Source organism: Pygocentrus nattereri, chromosome 15 (genome assembly GCF_015220715.1).
Source record: "Pygocentrus nattereri isolate fPygNat1 chromosome 15, fPygNat1.pri, whole genome shotgun sequence".
In the NCBI taxonomy this organism is placed as follows: Eukaryota; Metazoa; Chordata; class Actinopteri; order Characiformes; family Serrasalmidae; genus Pygocentrus; species Pygocentrus nattereri.
In genome coordinates this window covers 20,856,290-20,883,089 of record NC_051225.1, presented here as the reverse complement: position 1 = coordinate 20,883,089, position 26,800 = coordinate 20,856,290, and the positions used below count along the sequence as shown (strand labels likewise).

General features: G+C 39.4%; 1 protein-coding gene across 4 annotated transcripts in view; it reads right to left on the bottom strand.

The window, feature by feature from the left end:
* The window catches only part of diaph3 (diaphanous-related formin 3), a 468,447-nt gene that overhangs the window by 408,421 nt on the left and 33,226 nt on the right, over positions 1 to 26,800 (bottom strand). For all 4 annotated transcript variants that reach the window (XM_017699480.2, XM_017699484.2, XM_017699482.2 and 1 more), the window contains 2 exons: positions 20,943 to 21,113; positions 13,726 to 13,830 (listed from right to left, as the gene is read on the bottom strand). In XM_017699480.2, coding sequence (XP_017554969.1) covers positions 13,726 to 13,830; positions 20,943 to 21,113 — 276 coding nt within the window. The remainder of the gene's footprint in view (positions 1 to 13,725; positions 13,831 to 20,942; positions 21,114 to 26,800) is intronic.

The following is a 26,800-nucleotide window of genomic DNA, read 5'->3' as shown; positions in this document are numbered from 1 at the left end:
CTGCCAATTAATTTCAGGCAAAGTGAGAGTCACAGGCTTGTACAGTGCTTAACAGTAAAGCAACTAATTGGGATGTTGATGTGAAAAAGGAGTTATACAGAGGAAACCATTGACGATGATCAGGATTTTCATAATATGCTGCAGTTCTATGACTGGGCACAGAAAAAAAAATAATAATACAAAAACATTCAGCTGCAGAACTTTGAATCACACCTTGGCCTCTCACAGTTTTACAAAGCAAACCATTTGAAAAAAAAACATCAACCTCAAGGTCTGGTCATTCTCTGATCACAATGCTGCACAATACGAGTGTGTCAGTGTTTATGCCTCAATGTCAAAAGTCTCGCTTCCAAAAGAATAAGAAAAACAAATAGACAATAGACAGGACTGTGTTGATTGAAAAGGGACAATTTTGCGTGTAAATGCCTGAGGTCAGGCAGGAGCATTAGAATTCTTTTTACTTGCTTTCAGAGCAGAGATGGCAGCTTCAAGTCAACATGCAGCATTTCCCCATCAGAACACATCGGTTTTATTCGTTTTGTGAGAGGAACAGCACACAGGAAAATACCAGGCTATCAAAGAAAAACATGCCAGGCATAAGGTCCCACAGTACATTGCCTGGGAGACTAGGGTTACATTCACATTACCAGGCTGAAGTGGCACAAATCCAATTTTTTGCCTTAATGTGACTCGTTAGTCTGTTTGTTGATGATACATATGACGCACACTGAAGCATTAAGAGTTCCTATAACTACAACTCAGGCTCCGGGCCCAACTCCTGGAAAACAACCCCACACCATACCGTTCTCCTGGCAACCGCCAAACCCAGAGTCGTCCATTGGATTGCCAGATGGAGAAGCGTGATTCATCACTCCAGAGAACACATCTCCACTGCTCTAGAGTCCAGTGATGGCTCTACATTTCACACTTTGCATTGCGCTTGGTGATGTAAGGCTTGGATGCAGCTGCTCGTTCATGGAAACCCATTCCATGAAGCTCTCTACACTGTTCTTGAGTTAATCTGAAGGCCACATTTCAAAGGACCTATTGCCCTTTACGTGGTGTGTAAATTTCATGATGAATGGACCAAAAGAAAAGGCCCAAAGTGACTTGGAAATACATCTGGTTCCATTGACTTACATTAAAAGTACAGTACGTTTTTTCTTTCATCTGTAAAGTTACCATTTTGCATATACAAGGTTTTGTTCCGACAGCAGCGATCGATCAATCGATATTATGTGTATGTGTATGTGTGTGTGTATTGCTTTTGTAGCCTAACGCAAACAAGTGAAAGATACTTGAAATCAACATGGGCCCATGGTTCCTATACTTGTGCATCCCTAGAGTGGGGACGACTGCAAGATAAGCTACAGGAAAACCCAAGCACTGTAAACCTGTCAAACAACTGGAGAGAAATTATACACTACACTAAGCTGCATACTGAGTAGGGCTTGTCCAAACAGTATTTTATAAGATTCCAACACTCAATATTTCCAAAAGAGCAATTATTCTCACAACCACCTTTAAAAACACTAATATTAAACTCCCATTTGTGGTCAGTACCATGCCGAACTTTTAGTTATTTATTTTTACTTATTTATTTATATTTACAGTCTTGTCGCTCACCTTTTATTGTTCAATACTGTTATGTACCGTTAGGACTGTTATGCACGTATAAATACATGGGTGCATATGTTTACATGTGTGCACATTGTACACAGATTCATTTTGTCTCGGAGTCCTCCGCTCCGCAGGTTCTGCCGTTTGATCCATGTTTTGCTATCGGGGGGTACTGTCTAGGTGGGTTAGGCTCATGTTGGAGCCAGTGCAGCTGTCCTCATGTTTGGGAGTGTAGAGGATATTGCTGGGGAAACTTTTGGGTGGGGTGGGTGGGGGATGGGGGGTGTAGTGGGGTATATTATGTTCATCTTTCATGTGACCCCCCCCCTTTTTCTTTTTTCTCTTTTCTACTTTCAATTAAAAAACCAGGGGAGTAGCTATTTTTAATTAAAAGGGATGTCCAGTTTATTCTTGATAATATTATTGCAGACGCGAATGGTATGTATCTGATTATTCGTGGAACCCTGTTTAATACCCCAGTGTTGTTGGTGAATGTCTATGCTCCCAACTTCAATGATCCGAAATTTATACGTAAGCTATTTGGCTCTATCCTGAGTTTCTGAGTTTTTAGCTAAAAACCGTGACCCTTGGAGATTTCAGAACCCACGCACAAAAGAATTTTACTTTTAGTCTCATCCGCATCAAACCTACTCCCGCATTGACTATTTTTTTGTGGGCAGCTCCCTTATTCCCAAATGTCACTTCCTCCAGTTATTATGCAATAATTCTCAGATCATGCCCCTCTATCTGTAAATATATGGTTTTCAAATCACCCTTTTTCAACTCCCTGGAGACTCAACTTTAAACAGATCGCATAAACTAAGCTACAAGATTTAATGACAAAAATTGCAGACTTGGATAGACTTAATTCGGTTAACCCAACCCCTGCATTGCTGAAACGCCGACTAGAGCTACAGGCCGAAGCTAATCTTATTACCACAACTGTTGCTGAGCAACCGTTGTTACATACACGCAGTAACTACTATGAGCACGGGGATAAACCATCTAGACTGCCCATCAGTTAAAACTGCGGGTGTATTATGTTCTGATTCACTGTCTATTAACGCTGCTTACCAACAAGGCACCTGGTCCGGACAGATTCCCGGGGTTGAATTCTTTTAAAAATTTCATGATGAACTGGCCCCACTTCTCTTAGCAGTTTATAATGAATCCCTGCTGTCTGGGACCTTGCCCCTAACTCTCACGGAGGCGTCCAGCGAGCTCCCTTCCTCCAATTCTTTGAAAAGGTTTGGTTCGTTTTCAGGTTATAAAGTGAACGTACAGAAAAGCGAATGTTTCCCAGTGAATTCACTTGCATTATCACTCAATCAGTCTGCTGTTCCCTTTCATTCAAATTTTTCTATTTTCTAATAATTCTAATTTTTCTTCTTTAAATAACACATTTAAACAGGATTCACAGAGATGGAAATCTCTTCCTCTATCATTGATCGCAAAAATAAATGTTATAAAAATTAATGTTATGCCCAAATTTCTTTTCTTGTTTCAAACCTTTATTATTTTTCCCAAAAAAATTCTTTAAGAATCTGGATCAGCTTATTACCTCCTTTATATGGGATGGGAAAGTTCCTAGAGTGCGAAAATCACTATTACAGAGATTTAAATTTGATGGGGGGCTGGCCCTTCCTAATTTCTTGTTCTATTACTGGTCAGTGCACATTCGAAAGGCTCTTTGTTGGCTTCAATCTCCGGAACTGCTGTGGTGTAGATTAGAGACTTCATCCTCTCCGCCCACACTTCTCACTTCTTCCTTACCACTCAACCTGGCAAATTCTACATACAATCCGTTCGCGCTGTCTACCCTGCGAATCTGGTCTCAGTTTAGACGTCATTTTAAGCTCACGTCTTCTTCTTTATTGATGCCTATATTGGAGGATCATCTATTTCCCCATGCTTTGACTGACACAGCTTTTAATATATGGCATGAGAGAGGTATCAGATCTTTTCGTGACCTTTATAAGGATGTTACTTTTCACAGTTTTGCTCAATTAGCTGCAGATTTTAATTTACCCCCAACTCAGACACTGTGTCTCTTCCCTTTTTCCAAATTATACATGTCTTCACATAATCATGGGATGACCTTTGACTTGGAACCCCTTTGAGAAGTCTATTATATCTAAAATTTACTCTCATATCATGGCTTTAGATCAACACTCTCTTACTAAAATTAAGTACTTCGGAACATGAGCTAGGTACTACTTTCACAGAGCAATGGTGGGACAATGCCATAAACAAAGTACGCTCAAGTTCATTTTGTGCAAGACTTCAGTCGATTCAGTTCAAGGTATTACATAGAATCCATCTATCTAAATCCCAGCTATCCAGATTCTATCCGAATGCTGTCAATGATCAATGTGATAAATGTGATGCTACTCCATGTAACTTAAGTCACATGTTCTTTTTTTGTCCTTCTTTACATAAATTTTGATCTGAATATTTTAAGATTATGACAAAGGTTTTAGGAACCAACATTAATAAGAACCCTTTCATTTCAATATCTGGTTTTTCCACTAATTTACCTTTGCTCAACAGCGCCCATTCGGATATTCTAGCATTTACATCTCTATTGGTAAGATGCCGCATACTGCTACTACAGAAGTCTTCAAAATCCCCCTTCCATTTCAATGTGGCTCCGGGATGTCATACATTTTCTTACTATGGAAAAGATAAGGTCCACCTTGAAAGGCAATACTGCAACATTTTATTCCAAATGGAATCCTTTTTTGAATATTTTAATTCACTTCAGGTTGTGCTGGCTGACTGAGAAGATTGATGTATTTATTTAATTTTAATTTATTTGTTTGTTTATTTATTTATTTATTTTGAATCGGGTGGCACGGTGGCGTGGTGGGTAGCACTGTCGCCTCACAGTGAGGAGGGCCTGGGTTTGATTCCCCGGGCGGGCGACCGGGGTCCTCTCTGTGTGGAGTTTGCATGTTCTCCCCGTGTCTGCGTGGGTTTCCTCCAGGGTCTCCGGTTTCCTCCCACAGTCCAAAGACATGCAGTCAGGCCAATTGGACTTGCTAAATTGCCCCTGGGTGTGAGTGACTGTGTCTGTCTGTCTGACCTGCGATGGACTGGCGACCTGTCCAGGGTGTATCCTGCCTTCCGCCCGAAGACTGCTGGGATAGGCTCCAGCACCCCCCTGGGGGGTTTGCATAAGAGTACATCTCTTTGTGGAAAATAAATTTTAAAAAAATTGAGGAAGTTTTTGAATGTGTGGAACTACTGGATATGCATTTGTTGCTTTTATTCCTCAATAAAGAGAGGGAAAAAAACACTAATATTTTGAAGCCTTTTTAAATCATCTGTTTGACAAAGCAGATATGCTTTCATTATAATCAGTGTTTAAGGCCACAAAATACATATTTTTTTCCGCACTTTTGTTTTTGAGTGAAGCACTGACCCCACAGAGCACTCCCACTTTATATAGCATTCTTAATTACATAAATGTGATCTTGTTGGTTTTGCAGAGCAGCTCCTGTGCTGTACTAATAGTGTGTGGAGGTTACTCTTGTATAAATTGTTAAGACTGACTTTGTTGATAGTTTTAGACCTGCTGTAAAGCTATTATTTAAAAATAGCTAATAGCTAAAATAGCTCCCTATCTGAAGCAGCAAATGACCGAGCCAAGTCGTAAGCACTATGGACTGGAGGCATGGTATTTATGGGATAAGGATTGCTATACTTAGGTATTAGAAATGATTCACTAAACCTCTTGTACCTCCATAGTATACAAACCTGATTGCACAAGATTTCTTAGGCAACTCTGCTTGCTTATCTTCCTAGAAAGCCACATAGTTTGTTGCACTCTGAGGTGAACCGGCATTCATTTATGACTCATTCAACTAAACGAGCAATAATTTATTTACTGTTAATTTATATATTATATTATATATATTATATATAATATATTAACAGCAACTCATCAACAACAATTCAAGGCTACATTTTAAGGTTTGCAGTTTAAAAAAAGGCAAAGCTTCCAAACACTAAACAAAGAAACATACACCAACAAAACAAATAAATACTCAAGTATTCACAGTATTAGGTCCAGGCCTAAATACTTCTCTTTTTGTCAGACAGGACTAATTTTTTAATCAAAATCTGGTTAAATTTATCTTAATAAATTCCCTAATAAATGTAAAATATCACCAAGAGCAAGTATTAATACTGATGTCATTATAGGCCATTTTCCAATTAATTTTCAGTACATGGACGATTACTTAATATAATATAATGCAGGTGGTACATTCCAATGGCTTACTTGAACAAGTATTGTTAAAAATAGGAGATTCTAAGTAAAGGAAATGAAAATATTTCAAAGAAGATTAACCAAGTTTGTGTACTAGCGCTTACGTGCAAGGCTACCTTCAGTCACACACCAGGTGATGTGCAAAGGCTGAAACACAATGGCCCCTTTTGTAACGTTAACAGAACCTCAAGTCTGTGATGGCTCAACACATGAAAATCTTTTCAGACTAAATTATCACCGAGGTCAAAATTTTTTTCACATGAACAGAAGCACAAGAAAAACTGTTTTGAGATTGACCTTCAATATGAATGCTAACCCTACATACACAGAACTTCAATTTCTGGAGGTGAGAAAAAAAATAAATAAATAAAAAAGTGTAAGAGGGAAAGAAAAAAAAAAAAAAGTGTAGCCAGAGAGATTTCGCCTGTGCAACATAACGTTGGCTGGTAAGCATACAATGTTAAACAAATGGTTCTTCAATGGTTCTTTAGTAAAGAAAATGGTTCTACATAGAACCATGCACACCCAAAGCACCCTTTGTATGAAGAAAGGGTTCTTTGCATAATAAAATGGATCTTCAGATTGATGGAGAATGTGTTGAATGTACAGAAAGGCTAGAGTCTCTCCTTTAATGTAGACATGCTATACATTAGTGTTCAGTCAGTCAATGAAAACCCAAATTGTCAGCAACTGATAAGGTCTTGTGACCAAAATTGATGAATTCAAACGGTCAGATATGTTAGTTTTGACAGCATAATGATGGTTGTGATACATTAAATACATGCCTAACCTAATGTCTGCTACTGACATGGAAAAATCTGATGTTTTAACACTTGCTTGAATGAAACCAGTCTGCTCTTTGGTACCCTACTTCTTTAAATGCTCACTTGTAATTCTTGTATTTGCTGCTTCTGACACCTGAAAGAAGAAAAAAACAAATATCTTTGCAACAGGTGTTTCTACTACTGCTGTGTAATTTCAAGGCACCAAATTGTTGTAATAACAGCGGTGTGTAAAGAATAATCTGCTTTGTAACATATGAGAATTCTCTATTGCCAGTATCATGTATCTGAGCACCTGTTATCAGTATTGGTACATAATTATTTTGTTGAAGCACTATAACAGCTGTTGTACAATTATACGCAAAAGTTTAAAGATACATGGTCAAATGACACGTTTTGTTGATTAAGTAAAACGAAACTAACATTTTATAATTTCCAAACATAAATCTTGCATTTTTCTGCACAAGCCATATTTTATGTTTTTGTTTCACTTTCAATCTGGAAGAGTCCTGAATGGCTCTGTGCATCCACAGTGACTCTTTGCTCATTAGATGTCCTGATCAGCCTGCAGTGAGTCAACTTTCCTCTATTAGCGCACATTAGCATGATGTCCAGAACTCCTGTCACATTCATATTGTACCATCTACGTCATCACTATGCACATGGACAAAGCATGCATCAGCACAGTGCCGCCGTTTTTTTTCAGTGACCTTAAGCACGGAGACTGTGGACTGTGTAAGGCAGCCATCAATTCCCCTGAATAATGAGTGTGTTATTTTCCATCACGCATATGGACCTCTGTGTACTCTGAGAGGCAATTTAAGCTCACATGTAGAGATCTGAGGAGAGGGAAGTGGTGAGGGGAAAAAAAAAAAAAAAAAACACACACTAACAGAGTGAGAACTGCACCCAAGACAAGGTGAAACCATGGTAATTATGCCTGGTTTCCTTAATGGTAATGGCAAGGTGAGCGCAAGCTTTATGAAGAGAGAGAGTGAGAGTAGACCAGACCAGAATCTAGTTTCAATTACCAGCCGAGACAGAGGAGCAGAGCTAACAGGAAGGGCTTCGCTAAGAGGCAATTATTCGTCAAGAACACGGATGTGGGGTAAACAACCAGGCTTGAATGTCAACAGAAAAGACATGAAGAGAGCCAGAGACCGAGAAAGGAGGGAGAGGGACAGACAGGGGGTCTATCCATGATTGTTTTCACATTTCACATGTCCATCGATCAGCTACTCAAGATGTGGATTTGAGAATGAAAAGGAAATTTACAAAATTCCTTCGGCCATTATTGGTCAAAAGCTCCACCGTTTATGTCCTAGACAAATGGACTTTTAAAAGCAATGGGCAGTTGTTACACTCAAAAACATACATAATGTGTATATTTGCAAGAAGCAGCTCATTTGTCAATGATTTTAACGCAAAAGCTCTGTTCCAATTGATCACTGAATGGACTTTAGTACACTTCAGGGAGCACATTTGTAATTGCATTACTTATCAAAAGCCCTGACTCTGTTAGTATAGCACTATCAATGTAGAAATTGTGCCATTTTGCATTTCTATTGCTGGAAAGAACAAAAATGGCAGAAGCCAAAAATTTTCAAGCCAGTTATTTCCAAGAACTTTTTTTTTTTTTTTAATCATGACTGCCCAGGGTCGATGTATTCCCAAAGCACTAAAGCTTCAAAATAAACAAAAAAAGGAAAGAAAAAGAAAAAGTACATCCAGGCACTCCAGATAGTGGACACATAAATTGAATCATCCCAAAAATCTCTAAGCACTTTAAAATAATTACATTTCCAGAGGAGCAAACAGAAAGGCACAATAATTAAACTCTCTCACTTGTTTCTCTTCTGTCTTCTGCAAGAATTGTAAGCGAACACACAAGCAGCTGATGGTGGGATTAGATTGGAGAATTAATTTCAGCTGAAAAAAATGCATTTGTGATCTACCCATCCCTGCTCCGCATATAGATTTTCTGCTCAGTTGAGTGCCCTCAGAATTGGAACTACTGGATTTGTTATACATGCAACATTAAAACTCAGTGTTGCCAAACTCCTACCAATCTGAATGCTTATTAGGCGACGGTCTACATAAGGGGCCATTCCAAAGATGTACCTCTGCCTGAGCGGGAAGTGTAGGTAAGCACAAGTTATGGCAGCCTTCAGACTTTTGTGAACCCTTAGATAAAACAGTCTTTATTCTTTAGGAATGCTAAATAATCACAACCAAAATTAAGCTAGCTATTTACCCAGGCTAAGACACAGCAGTGAGTCAGGACTGGAAAGCTACAATTTCTGTAAGCAGCTAATGATCTAAGTAATATTCATGTAGCAATGTAATTTACAGTGGTTTCTATTGCTGTTACCCAGAGGGAATTGTGTGTGTGTGTGTGTGTGTGTGTGTGTGTGTGTGTGTGTGTGTGTGTGTGTGTGTGTGTGTGTGTGTGTGTGTGTGTGTGTGCGCGCATGTGTGCGCGCATGTGTATGTGTGTTGGAGTTGACTAGGGGTTAAGGCTTAATGTACTTACCCTAAATAATATTGCTGGACGCCTTAAACTGGTAAACTGGTGAATTCAACAAATCAGCAGATATTTGCTCCAATTTACTATTTTTATTCTGTGTTATGTATTTGAACACTAATGGTGTACCTTGAAAAATAGTCCGATTTAGCTGTATTCAGAAACACTAATCAAAATCACTGATATCCTTAGTCTTTGATATCTTAAGGCAGTGTCCCTTTTTATGAGCTCAAGTTTAAACTGACACATTAAATGAAGTTGAGCCTTACCTTTAAGTTAGAAATTATTCTGCCTCCCGTTATCAAATTCCAATGATGAACAAAACCACTACTACAATACTTACAGTGGTCATTTGTTGTTTGATTGGGGTGTTTATTCCCCCCCCCCCCCATAGTTAACATGACAAATTGTTCCACAAAATGCAATTCACACTTTTAGAAGTATACTTCTGCAGTTTTTATTTTGTTAATATTTCAAGTACTGCTAGAAAATTTTGCAGGTTTCATAGCACCAGCGCTACATGCTCAAAAAGTAAAGTCCTGTTTCAGTAAGGTAGTTTGTGAAGCTTATATACTGATATATAGTATCTACTTCATTCTCAAGCCTAAAATCCTCATCCTCATACAGCCTCGAGTGTCATGAAAAGCAGTTTCAGCACATATGAGATGATGTAAAATCCACCTGTCACAACCAGAGGTTGTGAGCACTTTGTGGCTCCACGCTTCCATTTCACCCTGAAATACTGAAACAAAAGACCTCCCCTAAAATAGGGCTAATCATCAAAGATAAGTACAGTCTTTAGCCTGTCAATGTTCTTATATGAGAGGTCTGTAGTTACAGATATTTATACCATAGCACACCCACAAATGGCTCTAAATGACTTGCACACATGCGCACAACGAAGACACACAGCAGCCCGGATACACACAGCAGCACGTATCCGGAAAGAAAAAACAAAGGACGAATGGCTACATATCTGAGTTCTTACAGAAATTTACGAACATATGTAGGGTATAGTATACAAGCTACATGAGCTAGAATTTGGTCGATGAAACTTTTGTCACTTTATCTGTGCTTTTCAGATAATAACGCAATTTCTGAATGAACTTGTTTGATATATAAAGAATGTGATTTAACAAAGTCGAACACTTCTTTAGTTTGTGTCACAATCTACCATTTTGAACAAGAAATCACATTAATGGTAATATAATTCATAACAGAGCAGAGCAATTTGACAATAGTTTATAGTTATAGTGACACATTTTGTTACTGTGACAATATGCTTTTCTGTGCATACTGTGGATATCTTTCATTCTTAAACCACTCTGAGCAAATGCATTCATTTCATTTCAAAAAGGGCATAAATAGTCCTTTTTAAATGACAGTGCAGTACATGTGAAGAACTGAATTTTTTAAAATAAATAAATAAAAAAAATCGCTGTACCCAAGTACTTGAGTTCTGAGATCGGTATTTACATGCAGTACTATTAGTGCACTGTGTATATTTGTACAATTACTGTGTTTAGGGCTGTGATGATAACCACATTACAACAATACCCTTGTCATGTGAGGCCTACCACAGGGTTGAGCTCATTACAGTCATTGCCACAATCATTTTTTTTTCCGCATTCATTTGTTATGCTGGTGAAAGTTCCAGGTTTGTGAAATGAAATATAAATGTGGTGCCAAATGTTGTTGTTTTTCTTTTTTGCTGGTAAAAGTTACTGGTGTGCATATGGTGTGACATGAAATATAAACACACTAATCATTGTTTAGTTATCACTGACTGTCTTCAATTATATGTTTTAGGGATTTGTTAGAAACAAAACTCGGTTGCTGGTCAGTTCAGCTTTATGCACAACGTATAGGGGCAGTCCCTGATTATCATTAATTATTTCAAAGCTTAAGTAATTGTGATATCTACATTTAATGTTCATTTGAATAAATACACACACATATAATGTACAAACATTAAAGAAAGATGCATGTCTTGGAATTTAACTGCAAGTGCTTAGTGAACACACTTCTCTTATGTGGTTTTGCCCATACAGTTGACGATACCCAGTTGACACTGTATTCAACAATGGCTACAAATCTAGCTCCTAAGCCAAATATTATGACGAAAGCTGCCATATTTTGGCTTTGAGCCAGTCGACAAGAGGCAGGAAGAAATATGTCTAATCTAAGATCACATTTTAGGATCAACCATCCTGCGGTGTTCCCCAGTGTCGCATCCGACAAAGTTCTGCCTCAAATGCACATTTCTCTTTACAAATCAAGTAGCAAATCAGATGGAGCACTAGACTTGGCAGCAGCACACCTGCCTCAGGAGGGAGGTACAACCTCAGGCCAGCAGCAACAGTTCGGAGTCTCTGAGGCCTGTGCAAGAGGATCAAAGTCCAAAGGTGACAGCACCACATAAGGCACAATTTCGGCTTTGTCACTTACCTGACTTTAACTCTGTCAGACATTAGTTGACCACCTAATCTTGTCTCAGCAGAGCAGCAGTTAGAATCATGCATGCACTGTGGTGATTGCAGTTTGAGTCTGCTGCCTGCTCTCATTAAGTTAGCCGTTTAGGCAGAGAAATATCAAAAAATGGTGGCAGGTGTTGGGTTATGGGCGGGGGCTTTTCGTTAGGAGGGGGACGAGGGCGCATTATGGGAATACACTGCTTTTTCACCACGGTAAGAAATCCACACCATCACAGCTCTGTGTGTGATGCATTTTATGTGTCATTAACATGATCTTAAGTATTACCATACAATATTTGTGTCACATCAACCACCCATTACAGTCCTGGTTTATTGTCCTCTCTGAGAACATATCAATAATAAACACTTACTGATCTGAACTGTGGTCTGAATTAGTTCATATGCACACAGTGCATCCAATAAGAAAACATTTTGCATATTTTATTTAGTGATAGTAATCACAGTACCACACAGTAAGCCCCAGTTCTACACATCAAAATTGCCAAAATGGTTTTACTGCTGGACATGCAGGTGGACATGCATAATTCCTGTAACAGAAGATTCACCCCATTTTCACAGTAGCCATAAAATGCAATTTCCATCTGGTATGTCCCTCAGTTTTTGTGCTACGCATTTTTTTTCCTTCAATAACAGTGATGGAATATCCTTTGCGTATAATATCAGCCTTCATAGGCGAGCAAGCAAGTTAACATATGTTTTTAAAGTATTTTTATTGTGTTCAAATGCTTTTTTTGTGGCAGTTGTACACAATTGTTTGATATCAAGTAAACTGCAGTCGTGCTGACTGTTTTATCGCAGCACATTCATCATTGTGGAATATGTAAACTGTTTTCACAGGAGGAGATTCCTACTTATCCCCTTTCACCGCTCATTGCTCACCAACAGCTCAACAGTCTCACAACAGCCACCTGCATTCTAGTTAATCTGACACATCTTCTAAGACTCTTATCTTTCTGGGTCACGGGGGGAGCTGGAGCCCATTCAGTGACCCGGTGGAAGGCAGAATACACCTTGGACAAGCCACCAGGCCATTGCAGGGCAACAAATATGTAATTTGGCCATATTAATTCAAAATATCTGACTGAATTTGCAGTCCTCCTAGTGGAATTACATTCACATAGTCAGCATATGTTTCGTGTCTGGTATAAAAAGCACATTGACATATACACCATTAACTTTTTACATCTAATAATCTACTGTAAACATTTTTCATTCACCCATTACTACAAGTGTGTTATATGTTAGACAAGACTAAAACTGGTAAGAAACTCTCTACATCTCCTAGCTGCAGTATTTTCTCCAGTGGTCAGTGTCACTACCATCCAGAGGACTTTCTGGACATGAAATATAAGTAAACACTTACGTATTTGTATGCAGATATACACTCTCATGCAAAATGTACAGGACAAGGCCAAAACAGCAAACCATTAAGCTTTTAACAACAAATAATTAAACAAATAGGTAAAGTAACTTTATTTAGTAAATTTTTTTCCTTCTGATTTCTTTAAATTATGAACTTTTGTGACTAAACTTGCAGACAAACAAGAAATCAAGGTCAATATTGTTCCACTCAATATTGATGGCTTGAAACCTTTGAAAAACATTGCCAGTCTAGTTTGTGTTTAATGTGAGACCAAATATTCTCTACAGGGTTTAAATCGTGACTCCGACCGGTCCAAAACCACCAGTAAAAACACATTATATTTTGTGCTTGGCCCATTTTCTTTGTAAAGGAGTGTAGAAAACGTTTTCTATTTAAACTTGTATCAAATGTGGTCAAGACCCATCTCTGATGATCTCAAGTGATCCGATCATAACACCTTCACAAAACGTCTTGGGGCTGTTTACACCTGGCTTTTCATGCAGCCAAGTGAAATCTAAACTTGATTCGATCAACAAAACCACATGTTAATGCAAGGTGTAAACAGCCTCTTAAAAGTACTGACTACTGGAAAAGTAAAGACCATTGGAATAATCACCGAATGCACTTTAAATGTGAGTTTCAGCATGTGCTTGATCATTTACACTTACAGTTTTAGCAGCTGTAACAACGTACTGAAGCACCATCTCCCTCTTAGTACTCAAGTCCTTCTCTCGGAGTGGAACTCTCTTGTCCTCGTTCAGGTTCATATCCTCCTATCACAAAGAGAGCATGGAGAAAAAAAAGGTTGAAAGCAAATTTGTCTGTCAAAATCCCAGTACCTGTTTTCAAACTTTCAAAGTCTATCTAAAGTTTTACTAATAGGTTAAGTTTTTTTTTAGTGTAGTGACTAATATTGCTTAGTAACATATAAACAATTACATTTAAGAGTTCTTGGTTTTCAAGTAAATATCTTGCCAAACTAAAAGTCATGTTCTCTCTCTTGAATGATTGGCACCTGAATAAAAAAAGAGGGAAAATTGCAGGAGCACAAACTCCACACCAAGATACCTCGATAAGATCCTGCTTCAAAAATGTCGAGAGGAGATATGATAAAAGGAGAGACGAGTGCAAATGAAAACAAGAAAGAAAAGAGAGTGATGCAAGTTTCACTGCTAAAGCGGTTATCAAAGCCACAGAGTCACCCTGGTGTCAATACAACCAAAAATCAAAGCAGAATACAAAGCAAGGCTGATAACGGTTCAGTAACTCCTGAAGCTCCCCCCAATCACTAGTGAGAGGAATTTGAAACCTTGTGAGGGAAAAACATGATGCAACAGAAAGGCTTAAGATTCCTATAAAGTACTATTGCTATTCAGCCATCTATGCTTTAAGTTGCTAAGTCAATGCTATGAGCTTGCTATGAATTTGGGTCAGATATGCAGGCAGGTACTAACATTTTAAAGACATGAAAAGTCAACAAGTCCATCAAACGTCAACATAAAACATCAGCTTTGCTTAATTATTGATAGTTAACAGTAGTGTGAAAACAGTGTTTTGCATTGTGAAATCTTAAATTTCACCATGATTTGATTAAACTATTGCACAATTCATTATTTTGAGGGAAAAAACGATTATACACTGATTATACAATATACAGAGATTGGCAGAAATATAATAGTGGAATACATATGATCCAAACAAAACCAAGCATATATTTTTTTCTACATTTATTTTAAAGTTGAAAGTAGCCTGAGAATTTTATTTTGCCCAAAATCGAGCATATACTTCTTGAAAGATTCAAAGTAGTAAATCATTACAAAAAGGTGAAAACTCACATCCCACTCACCTTGGAGAAGGAAAAATTGTCAAAGTAAATGGCTTAAGACGTAAATCCAGTAACATTCAAAGTAAGATTTCAAGTTGAAATATTTACCAAAGCACTCGCTGTAAAGCAAAGTAAGAAAAAGGTTACCTGCACATCTGTTACAAGTTTAATTTGTCAAAGAAATCCCACTATCATTAGCTCAGTACTAACACACTGAAAACTCTTCTGCACACACACAGATATTAGAAGGTGTTTTTTCCCTTAAACAGAAGTCTTTAGTAGTTTTCTATGAGGAGGTGGGGTAATGTAATTTCCCAGTGATTTTAGTCCCAACCAAATGTGGCATGCCAATCATTTTCACACACTCCCGGAGTAATGATTCCAAGCCTTTTTACCTTCTATAAAACAAACATACAAAAACCTTAGGTTATGTTAATCTCGTTTTAATAGGCATTAAAAAAAATCATTCAGTAGAAAAGGAGTGTCTCAAGTATGGAAGCACTCAGTACATTAAAATGTAAAAAAAGTTATTTTATGTAGGGATATTGGCTGTTGCCTGTAAATGTCCAAGCTAATAACAATACTAATGACATACTGCATTCACTTAACAGCAAGACATACGTTTAGGGCATTTCTTATCCCATGCGAATTAGTTAAGATTACAGACGTCCCATGATAAAATTAAACTATCATACTTTACCATGTAAAACTAATACTGTCCAAATAGTGCTAAAAGCTACTAATAAAGTCACATTTTTTTATTTTTACTGATTATTTTATTGTAAACATTGCACACCTATACCACTATTAAATAATAATAAAGACATTCACAGCATATCGTAATGACATTTAAAGCATATCTTTGATTTTTTTTATACGATAATATTGCAAAATGTATGCATAACTATCTCTGTAGGTTTGATCAATGGTCGAATCAGACAAAAGTGCCACATTTGAAAAAAAAAATACCATCAAGAACATGAACAATTTCCATACTGTGCTGCATTAACCTGACTAAACAGGACTACACACATTGTAACAAAATATGCAGTTGGTCAGGGTTCTGACGATATTCATGATATACTCAGAAAAGCATACAGCAATGTGATTAATGCACTGAGCCAATGCACACCACACTTCAAACATGGCTGGATTCTAGGGGAAGCTATGACAGAAAGGGAGAGAAACAGAGCGCATCCTTGGGATGTTTCCAACAATGTTCAGCAGATGGCGAGAGCAGAGGGAATCACGTGATATTACACAAACAAAAATATATAGGCTAATCGCAGAAAAGAGAGAGGGCAACCTGTTTAATGTAATTCTTGCAAGCCTCCCTCACTTGGTTTCTTTGTCTTCAACCTTCCCCCTTTCATCCCCTTAGTGATATGATATATAAGTAAACGTGTTTAAGATTTGTCATAGGCGCACAGTTGGGCAGCTGTCCCTATGTGTCGGGGGAGGCTGGGGTAAGGGTGGCATGAAGTAAAGCATGGTGCAGACAGGAGAAGCATCCATCCCTGTCACCTCAGCTGGCAAGCTCATGAATCCTAGGCCTCGCTCGCCATAACTAATGACTTCGTCTCTACCCACGGTACCCACACTCATCCTCACTTCCCACCAGCTCTTGCTTCTGTCACTCACTCCAGCGCTCTGCAATGTGACGATCACACCTACGGATATACTAAATGCCCTCGCACTTGCAGGGGCTGCTTACCATATGCACCAAAACAACGGGGAATGTATGCAAGCAAGAAGACAACATTGATTAAATATTCTTGTGGTTCAAACGGCTTACTGCAAAAGCAGAGAAAAAAAAAAAAAAGCAATTTTTCACACAATAAAAATGTTATGAAACAATAACCTGCAAATTTCTATTCATAGTTTCTTGACATAAAAACCATGAATGGTTATTTCATCAGTAAGATCAAACATTCAAATCAGAACTATTTAATACATGTATCTGCAACAAAAACTGTTTTAATATTATTGAAAACAGTTATTCCAATCTTTTGAACTTTTGAATTTATGTATCAACATTTGCTCTTTATACCTGAATACAGCCAAGTTGCCAAAGTCAATTTCTTGCAATGGCAGTGCAAAAGTTCTCATAATGGAGCAGCATTTTATATTTTGGCCATGGCTACATCGGCCATTATCCTTCTCGAAGGACGCCGACTCATTGAAAACTAGCCAAGTCATGCCAGATTTGTCCTGCACTACTGGCAGAGAAAAGTGATGTTTGATGTGCATACACAAGTAAGCTTGTGTGTATGTGTGAACGAGCAAGCCAGAGCAAGAGCGAGAGGGAGAGGGAGGGAGGGAGGGAGGGAGGGAGGGAGGGAGAGAGAGAGAGAGAGAGAGAGAGAGAGAGAGAGAGAGAGAGAGAGAGAGAGAGAGAGAGAGAGAGAGAGAGAGAGAGAGCGCTAAAGAGAGACAGAGAAAGAGAGCAAGAGAGCGAGAAAGAGAGCAAGAGAGCGAGAAAGAGAGCAAGAGAGCGAGAAAGAGAGCAAGAGAGCGAGAAAGAGAGCAAGAGAGAGCGAGAAAGAGCGAGAAAGAGAGCAAGAGCGAGAGAGAGGGAGAAAGAGCGAGAGAGAGGGAGAAAGAGCGAGAGAGCGAGAGGGAGAGAAAGCGAGAGGGAGAGAAAGTGAGAGAAAGTGAGAGCATGCGAGAGGGAGAGAAAGTGAGAGCAAGCAAGAGGGAGAGAAAGTGAGAGCAAGCAAGAGAGAGCGAGACAGAGGGCACGAGAGAGAGCGAGAGAACGAGAAAGAGAACAAGAGCAAGAGAGGGGGAGAAAGAAAGCGAGAGAGAGGGAGAAAGAGAGAAAGCGAGAGGGAGAGAAAGCGAGAGAGTGAGAGAGAGCGAGCAAGAGAGCGAGCAAGAGAGCGAGCGAGAGAGCAAGAGAGCGAGCGAGAGAGCAAGAGAGCGAGCGAGAGAGCGAGAGAGCGAGCGAGAGAGAGCGAGAGAGAGAGCGAGAGAAAGCGAGAGGGAGCGCGTGAGCGAGCGAGAGTGAGAAATAGAGCGAGAGAGCGAGAGAGAGAGGGAGAAAGAAAGCGAGAGGGAGAAATAGTGAGAGCGAGCGAGAGAAAACGAGAGCGTGAGAGCGAGAGAAAGACAAAGCGAGAGAAAGCAAGAGGGAGAGAAAGTAAGAGAAAGTGCGAGAGAGCGCGAGAGAAAGCAAAAGCGAGAGGGAGAGAAAGCGAGAGAGCAAGCGAGAGACAGCGAGCGAGCAAGCGAGAGACAGCGAGAGAGCAAGCGAGAGACAGCGAGAGAGCAAGCGAGAGACAGCGAGAGAGCAAGCGAGAGACAGCGAGAGAGCAAGCATGAGATGGCAAGAGAGCAAGCACGAGAGAGCGAGAGAGAGCAAGAGAGCAAGAGAGAGCAAGAGAGCAAGAGAGAGCAAGAGAGAGCGAGAGAGAGAGCGAGAGCGAGCGAGAGCAAGAGAGAGCGAGCGAGAGAAAGTGAGAGCGCGAGCGAGCAAGCGAGAGGGAGCAAGAGAGAGCGAGAGAGGGCGCGAGAGAGAACGAGCGAGAGAGGGCGCGAGAGAGAGTGAGAAAGAGAGGGAGAGAGCGAAAGGGAGTAAGAGCGAAAGAGAGCGAGAGAGCAAGAGAGAGCGAGCGAGAGAGCAAGAGAGAGAGAGCGAGCGAGAGAGCAAGAGAGAGAGAGCGAGCGAGAGAGCAAGAGAGAGAGCGAGCAAGCGAGCAAGAAAGAGAGATTGCGAGAGAGAGCGAGAAAGAAAGTGAGAGCGAAAGAGAGAGCGCGAGAGAGAGCAAGACAGAAAGCGAGAGAGAGCGCAAGAGAGCGAGCGAGAGAGAGCACAAGAGAGCGAGCGAGAGAGAGCACAAGAGAGCGAGCGAGAGAGAGCACAAGAGAGCGAGCGAGAGAGAGCACAAGAGAGCGAGCGAGAGAGAGCACAAGAGAGCGAGCGAGAGAGAGCACAAGAGAGCAAGCGAGAGAGAGCGCAAGAGAGCGAGAGAGAGTGCAAGAGAGCGAGCGAGAGAGCGAGCGAGAGAGCGAGCGAGCGAGCGCTTCCCTAATCTCTTCTGATATTTCAATGTCCATTAACACAGCTGCTGATATTCCCTGGGTGCTTAAGGATGAGTGCAGCCTGTACAGAGAGAACCACTACAAGTCAGAGATAGTAAATACACAGCCGTAAGCTGTAACCACAGACTGACGGTCCAGCTATCAAACAACTTTGGTGAAAATCTTTTAACAAATGGGTGTTGTGTTCTTATCACAGCAAATTTAGGCTTAAAAGTGTAGTCAGTCATGTGATTATGATTACTGCATTACTGAAGCATCAGTAAGCCAGAATCAAACCTGCCCTGTGAAGCAAGGAGATATTAGTCTGCTAGCAGCACAATCAGCACCATGCGAATTAGTTAAGATTACAGACGTCCCATGATAAAATTAAACTATCATACTTTATCATGTAAAACTAATACTGTCCAAATAGTGCTAAAAGCTACTAATAAAGTCACGTTTCCATTAAACACTGTCATACAATATTCCTTTAGATTGATCTTTACTTTTTTATTTTTACTGATTATTTTATTGTAAACATTGCACACCTATACCACTATTAAATAATAAAGATTCACAGCATATCGTAATGACATTTAAAGCATATCTTTGATTTTTTTTATATGATAATATTGCAAAATGTATGCATAACTATCTCTGTAGGTTTGATTAATGGTCGAATCAGACAAAAGTGCCACATTTGAAAAAAATACCATCAAGAACATGAACAATTTCCATACTGTGCTGCATTAACCTGACTAAACAGGACTACACACATTGTAACAAAATATGCAGTTGGTCAGGTTTCTGACGATATTCATGATATACTCAGAAAAGCATACAGCAATGTGATTTATCTCTATAATGATAAACAGTGATATGTCCCACCCTTAAACAAGAACTCTATTCACAAGCTCCTAGGACAGCTTTTATTCTCCTCAAGAGAGAGCAAGAGAGAGCAAGAAAGAGTGAGCAAGAGAGAGCGAGAGAGAGAGCGAGAGCAAGAGAGAGAGCGAGAGAGAGAAAGTGAGAGAGCGCGAGCGAGCGAGAGAGGGCGCGAGAGAGAACGAGCGAGAGAGGGCGCGAGAGAGAGTGAGAAAGAGAGAGGGAGAGAGCGAAAGGGAGTAAGAGCGAAAGAGAGCGAGAGAGCAAGAGAGAGCGAGCGAGAGAGCAAGAGAGAGCGAGCAAGCGAGCAAGAAAGAGATCGCGAGAGAGAGCGAGAAAGAAAGTGAGAGCGAAAGAGAGAGAGAGCGCGAGAGAGAGCGCGAGAGAGAGCAAGACAGAAAGCGAGAGAGAGCGCAAGAGAGAGCGCAAGAGAGCGAGCGAGAGAGAGCGAGAGAGAGCGAGCGAGAGCAAGCGAGAGCGAGAGAGAGCGAGAGAGAGAGCTTCCCTAATCTCTTCTGATATTTCAATGTCCATTAACACAGCTGCTGATATTCCCTGGGTGCTTAAGGATGAGTGCAGCCTGCACAGAGAGAACCACTACAAGTCAGAGATAGTAAATACACAGCCGTAAGCTGTAACCACAGACTGACGGTCCAGCTATCAAACAACTTTGGTGAAAATCTTTTAACAAATGGGTGTTGTGCTCTTATCACAGCAAATTTAGGCTTAAAAGTGTAGTCAGTCATGTGATTATGATTACTGCATTACTGAAGCATCAGTAAGCCAGAATCAAACCTGCCCTGTGAAACAAGGAAATATTAGTCTGCTAGCAGCACAATCAGCACCACTTTACTGTCCAAGTTATCAATACTTTTAGCATTTAGCAAATGATTCCATTAGAGTGATGGTTTAACATTTATTGAGTGAAAAACTAAACATTGTAGTTAATTATGTGAAATAAAACAGAAAGGACATAACACCATAATTTTCAAAAAGCACAGAAAAATGTATTACTCATACCTCGCAATTCTACACTGGACATGTTCTTATCAAAGGAACAATGAAAGTCACATTTTCCAATAGCACCATTTAGCTGTTTCAGAAAAAGCACACCAGATTTGTCCATCACATTATCTAGCCCACCAAGCTTACCATCATCTTCTCAAAGAGGGCAAGGATCTCCTTCTCTGAGGTGATCTTGGATGAGAGCTCCTCAAACTCCAAGGAAGAAGACCAGTCGCCGGTGGAGTGCTTGGTCATGTGGGAAAAGTTTGGCCGCTCCTTCTTACTGCCTGGGATGCGGATACTCGCAAACCTGTCCAGCTAAAAACAACAACAACAACAACAACAACAAACCAGAACATGTCAGTCATCAATCATCAATACAAAGATAGTTCACACCACATTGGTTATGCCACACAGAGCAAAACGCACATAAACAATCTTGACGGGGATTTTATAGGGTGTCCTCAATGCTGATTACCATTACTTTCAATTTTCCAACATAGCCCTAATGTACAGTCATTAGCATTATTACTGTTTTTAATAGTGAGTCTTCATCCAAACATGATGAATTACTGCAAAACCTAATATTGTAAAAACACTGACAGCATCTTTTTTCTATAGTGGCAAACTTTTGATTAAAGTTCTACGGTATACTAAATCATCTAAGATGTTTCAATTGGCATGCCTGACAGAGAGCCACAGCATCTGCAGTGTCCCTGCAACCCTGCATTGATTTATACTGAGGGGGGTGGGCACCCGCATCACGTAGATAATGATTTCCTAATTGGATTAGATTTGTCAGGGAGCTGTTTGCTCTCACATTCCCCCCAGTGGTGGCTACAGGCAGTTAGAGATTGAGATGTCACTGCTAGGTGATAAGATAGGTGGTTCATTTTCAGGCGCTTGCCCCTTCCTTCTTTCGGAGCAGGGCAAATTACCAACACTTATCTTCAAGGATATTTTCATGGAGGCCACCCATTGTGTGTTATCTGACTAAGGAAGAGGGTTCTGCATGCAGATAATCAGCAGTGACAGTGATGCAAAATTAATTAAAGACATTTGAAGAAGCAGAGGACGAGGGCGTGTAACTTTCGCAGAGTGAGGAGAAAGGGATGGGGAGTGCAGCGTCTGATACCAGACGACACAATCGTCAGTCTAATTTGGTTTGCAGCTGCCCTAAAGCTCACATCACAACTTTGACTGATGGCACTGATCAGTTTAATCACAGTGTTTCGTCCCCAACGGAGGACAGAGGCAGTTTGCTATTCAGCCCTCGTTACCAGAGAATAGATAAATAAATATGGGGAGCTGGCACCCTGATAACAACAACAGACATCATACCACACCTGACATGGGCTGAGCCAGATGATGAAGTGCTTTTCAGGGTTGTTTAGGTGTTTATGCGGCTGCAGCTCACTCACCCACAACATCCCTCTCCCCCTTTTCTCTCTGCGAGCGAGCCTAGCCTTTGATGCTGTTACTAATGGCTCCATTCTCTTCATTCCTTCTATTCCCTCCATCAGGCCCCTCTTAAGTAATTCTGCCCTCACCTTCAAAACACATTTCTACCATAGTCAACCATCCCTTGCCATATTTATCAAGAATGCTCCCCAATACTTCAAAAACATCAAAACACACCAGAGAATATACCACAGACTATACCCTAGACTCATCCAAAATCATAACTGCTGTCATTTACTGCCATGGAATACTGAGCTCACCCATCTAATCATGGATTTACCCACCACAGCCAAAGATAACAGTCAATCTATTCATCCCATTTGTGTGCCCAGCTGTCTGTCTAAAACCAAATCTTTGGCTTAAGAAGGTGAGCTCCAACACATAATAATGCTGATTAACTTATTCCAGTGTTTACTCCCACTCTAGCATCAAGAGATCATGTGAATCAATACCAAACAAACACAAACAAAAACACATTTTTATGCCAATCGATGCCACAAGAGCAACAACAAGCCTTTTAAGAAAACGGAAAAGAAGGACAGCAGAGAGAAAAAATGAGAGGGTTCAATAGGTGTGGGATTAAAAGTGAGAAGATTGGAGGGCAAAAACTGATAAAGGAGACAAATCGTAAGAGCATATGGGATAGGAAAGAGGAAAGCGAGAGGAATTAAACGAGGCAGAAAGAGGGATGAAGATGACCGCAATGCTAAACACCAGCGGTGCTGCCAATTGCAGCACAAGTGAGAAATAGCCACCGAATTCCATCAATACGCAGAACTGGTGCTGCTTAAATGAACTGGCTCATCTACCCATAGTCACATGCTCAAAATGTTTCATTAGCGCTTCAGGTCCAGCTGATGTCTGAAACCACCCAAGTATACCCAAGTTTAATAAAGTTCCATGCTGAACAGCAGTCCCCACTTAATTTGGTCTCTGTTACATTTTCCCACTTGTAGAATGGTTCCAGGTAAAAAAAAAAATAGTGGTCACTCATATTTGCTTATTATAAAGCCTTTCTAGTCTCTGAATTTATTTCAATACTGACTTGATTTGGCCCTTATCCTGATAGATTGTCAAGTCACTTCCAATACTTTTTTTGGATTTTAGCTCTCTACATTCAGTCTTTCTCTTTAAATTTGTTTCATATAGCACTTTCAATCCATCACAAGCTCTAACCTGTTTCTATGAAAAGAGGAGAACGACAGAACACTCACTGGAGTATATCTCACTCATAATCTACACTTGGACATAAACTACAACGCCACTAACGTTCTCTTACAAATTTGTTTTAGCAAATTAGGAATTCCTAATAATGCCGATTCTTGTATCAGCTGGGAAAGTTAAGTGAATTTCACTTAAACATCATATACACAATATATTCTCTAATGAACAGATCAGTAAATTAAACAGCACTCTGTTTAAATCAAGTTTTATCTTAATAAACATAAAAATAATAATAAAAATTTAACTACTAATTATTCTTAAATACTAATAGCCTTCTGGAGCCGCTGTAATTCTGTGTCACTAGATTGTTTTGATAGCTAGACTGATATTACCTTGCCTTGGCTAGAACCTCTGCAGTTTGCATTACTCCCAATAGTCTGTTGATGAGGTCATCAGCATGGGATTTGCACCTTATCCTTTAACCTTTAGCACCTCGATTTCCCAAGGTCCTGCACAAGAACCTTATTTTCAAAGTTAAAAACTATAATCCTGCAACTGCTCCACAAGAAACTCTCCCGACTCAACACATCTATCTCCACCTGCCAGCCGATAATCAACTTTCTTACGAGAAGGAAGAAGCAGGTGAGACTGTGGCAATTCTACAGAACTATATGTATGAAATTATCATCAGCACCATTACTATCCACTGTCTAAATTATAGCCATAGAAATATGCCTTATATGGGCGCATGACAGGGAGACTAAGCTACTTCCTTCCACTATGAAAAATGGTAATCCTACATATTTTTAAGATTTATTAAAACATGACACAATGTGATTATTATTGTATATTATACACCGTTAGAAGTAAAGGTACCATGCCGGTACAGGTACAGGATTCATTCATCAAGATACAAACAATGTAAGTGTACCCTCAAAGGTGCAACAGCGGTTTTAAGGTCAATTGTATACCTTAAATATGTTTTTTTGTTTGAATAAAGGTACTGGAATGTACCCCTGAGAGTACCACCACAGTGACAAAAAGGGTACTGCCCCAGTGACAGTGTCACTGAGTGTAAACTCTAGTAATAGTCTCATACCTTAGAGATGACCATGCTGTCAAGCTCTACAGAACCACAATTTCCAGAGACCTGGAATGGGATATCAACATCTACCGCAGTGATACCTGAGGATCCATCTTCCTGCAGAGTTAAGGTCCAACCCTAATGGACTATCTGATCCACCTGATTGTTGTCTTCAGAATATCTTCATTAGATGCAACAGGTGTGTTAGATTGGGGTTGGAGGTGAAATATACAGGAAGGAGGGTTGATGACCACAAATTTACTCAGCAGTGGAAGTGCACTCCAGCAGTGGAAATACCTCCTATGCCAGTTGAAAAAGGTTCAAGTACAAAGAGGCCAGTGGTATAATTTAGTGCTGAACCATTTGGAGAAAATATCTACATGTGATTATTTGACAAATTGCAATATTAATTGCAATCCTTTTATAGCAACTTAGGTCTAGACGTTTTTTTTGCCAAAAACTCCAGCTTATCCCCTTTGATGCTTGAGGCTTGAATGCTGAACATGGTGCCATACTGCCTGGTTGTCGTGTACACAGCACTTTTCTAGAACCTTCAAATACTCGATGTGTAAAAAATTAACCATTTTCAAATATATCCATTTATTTTATTCTTTTAAACACAATCTTCCTGACTGCCTTTGGAAAAAAATTTCAATACAACTTTCATGTTCATCTTTACTCTCTTCTAACAACTTCCACACAGCTTTCATTAGTATGTCCCTTTATCATCAAGGGCTTTCAATTTGAAACCACCTCAACATACAACATACCTAAATGTAAAACACAGAATTATGTTTGTGACTGTCTATTTTCTTTTTTTTTTTTTACTTTGTCCAATTTTTTTTCTTTTTTGTTTATATTTGCTGCACCTTTCTGTTATAATAATAAAAATAATAAGTAAAATATTAACAATAATTGTTAATTAACAATAATTGTTAATTAATTAACAATATTTATTGTTGTTTCTAAATTTCTAAGGGGGACTAATAAAAACTAGCTTCCCTCGGGCAGAGACTTCAGTTTAATAAGGGTTACAATAACCACAAGTTGCTTTTTTCAAGCCATACACTTAAAGCACTCAAGTTCTCTCTATGGTTCTGCCATGTTGCACTCCTGTTTATAATTCAGTGTGTGTTCCTTATTAGCTTGAGGCTGAATAGACACTTCATACTGAATACTTTACACATTTATTTAGTAACGAGTGATGTCTGTATCTGTGAGCACAGACTACAATTTTGAGTCCACCACTCACTCAATGTTAGATCACCAATCAAAAAACAATTGCCAAATGTTACACAAAGCTAACTTGAGCCATTCGCTGATAGTTTTGTGAATGGACGATAGATTGCATCCATCAAAACTGACAATTTAGAAGGACAATTTAAATGTCAGAAAATGTGCCAGCTGCAGCTTTGAGATGCACTAACCATATATGTCTTGTAATCCAAGTTCTAGTAGCATATTTTCTTTTAATGTGTAGGCGATCCTTATATTAGTGCTTGAAATAATTGTTTTTTGTGATGTCACACTCTTACAGCAGTTTAGTCCCCTCTATTCATGTAACAATTTTTCTGTTTCTATCTGATCTGCCTTTCAAATGATATGCAATACAGGCCAAAGAGTCAGAGCAGAGCTCATTTATATACATCGGTCTTAAACACACTGCAACAAAAAGCAGCCCGTATTATTCTAAGGGATATAGAGAGGTAAGAATATCGGTAATGTAAAAAGAATTATGACTCACAAGTGTCAACCAGATTTTCATCAAATCGCTGGAGTTATGCAAAGTACCTGCTTCATAACTTCAAAAGCGCCATTTCATGAGTTATACCTTCCAAACATTCTGTGGCAGCAAAGCAGTGCTTTATTTTTTTTAAACAGTGCTTGTACAACAGATAATGTCATACTGTAGATGGAACACCTTCCCTCAAAAAAAAAAATGAACGAGACCTTAAATGATACTGTTTATATCCAAGTAATTAAAATCTTTTGGTAAATTAGCCTAAACTCACATTTAAAACAAAAAAAACTATTTGAAGTAACTTTATTTAAGAAAAAGTCAATCATCAAGAAATAATTACTTTCAATAAAACCACATTTTGAGAAAGGAGGATTAAGACTGTTAATCAAAAAAAAAAAAAAACCAAAGACCTAAATCATTTAAATTCTATGCTCAATTATTTGTTATACAAACTGATGGCTGTGTAGAAATTAACGTATTGAATTAACATATGAAATACATAATGTTCTAATTCAGTGTAAATACAGATGTTCATGGAGCCCACCCAAAGTGGGT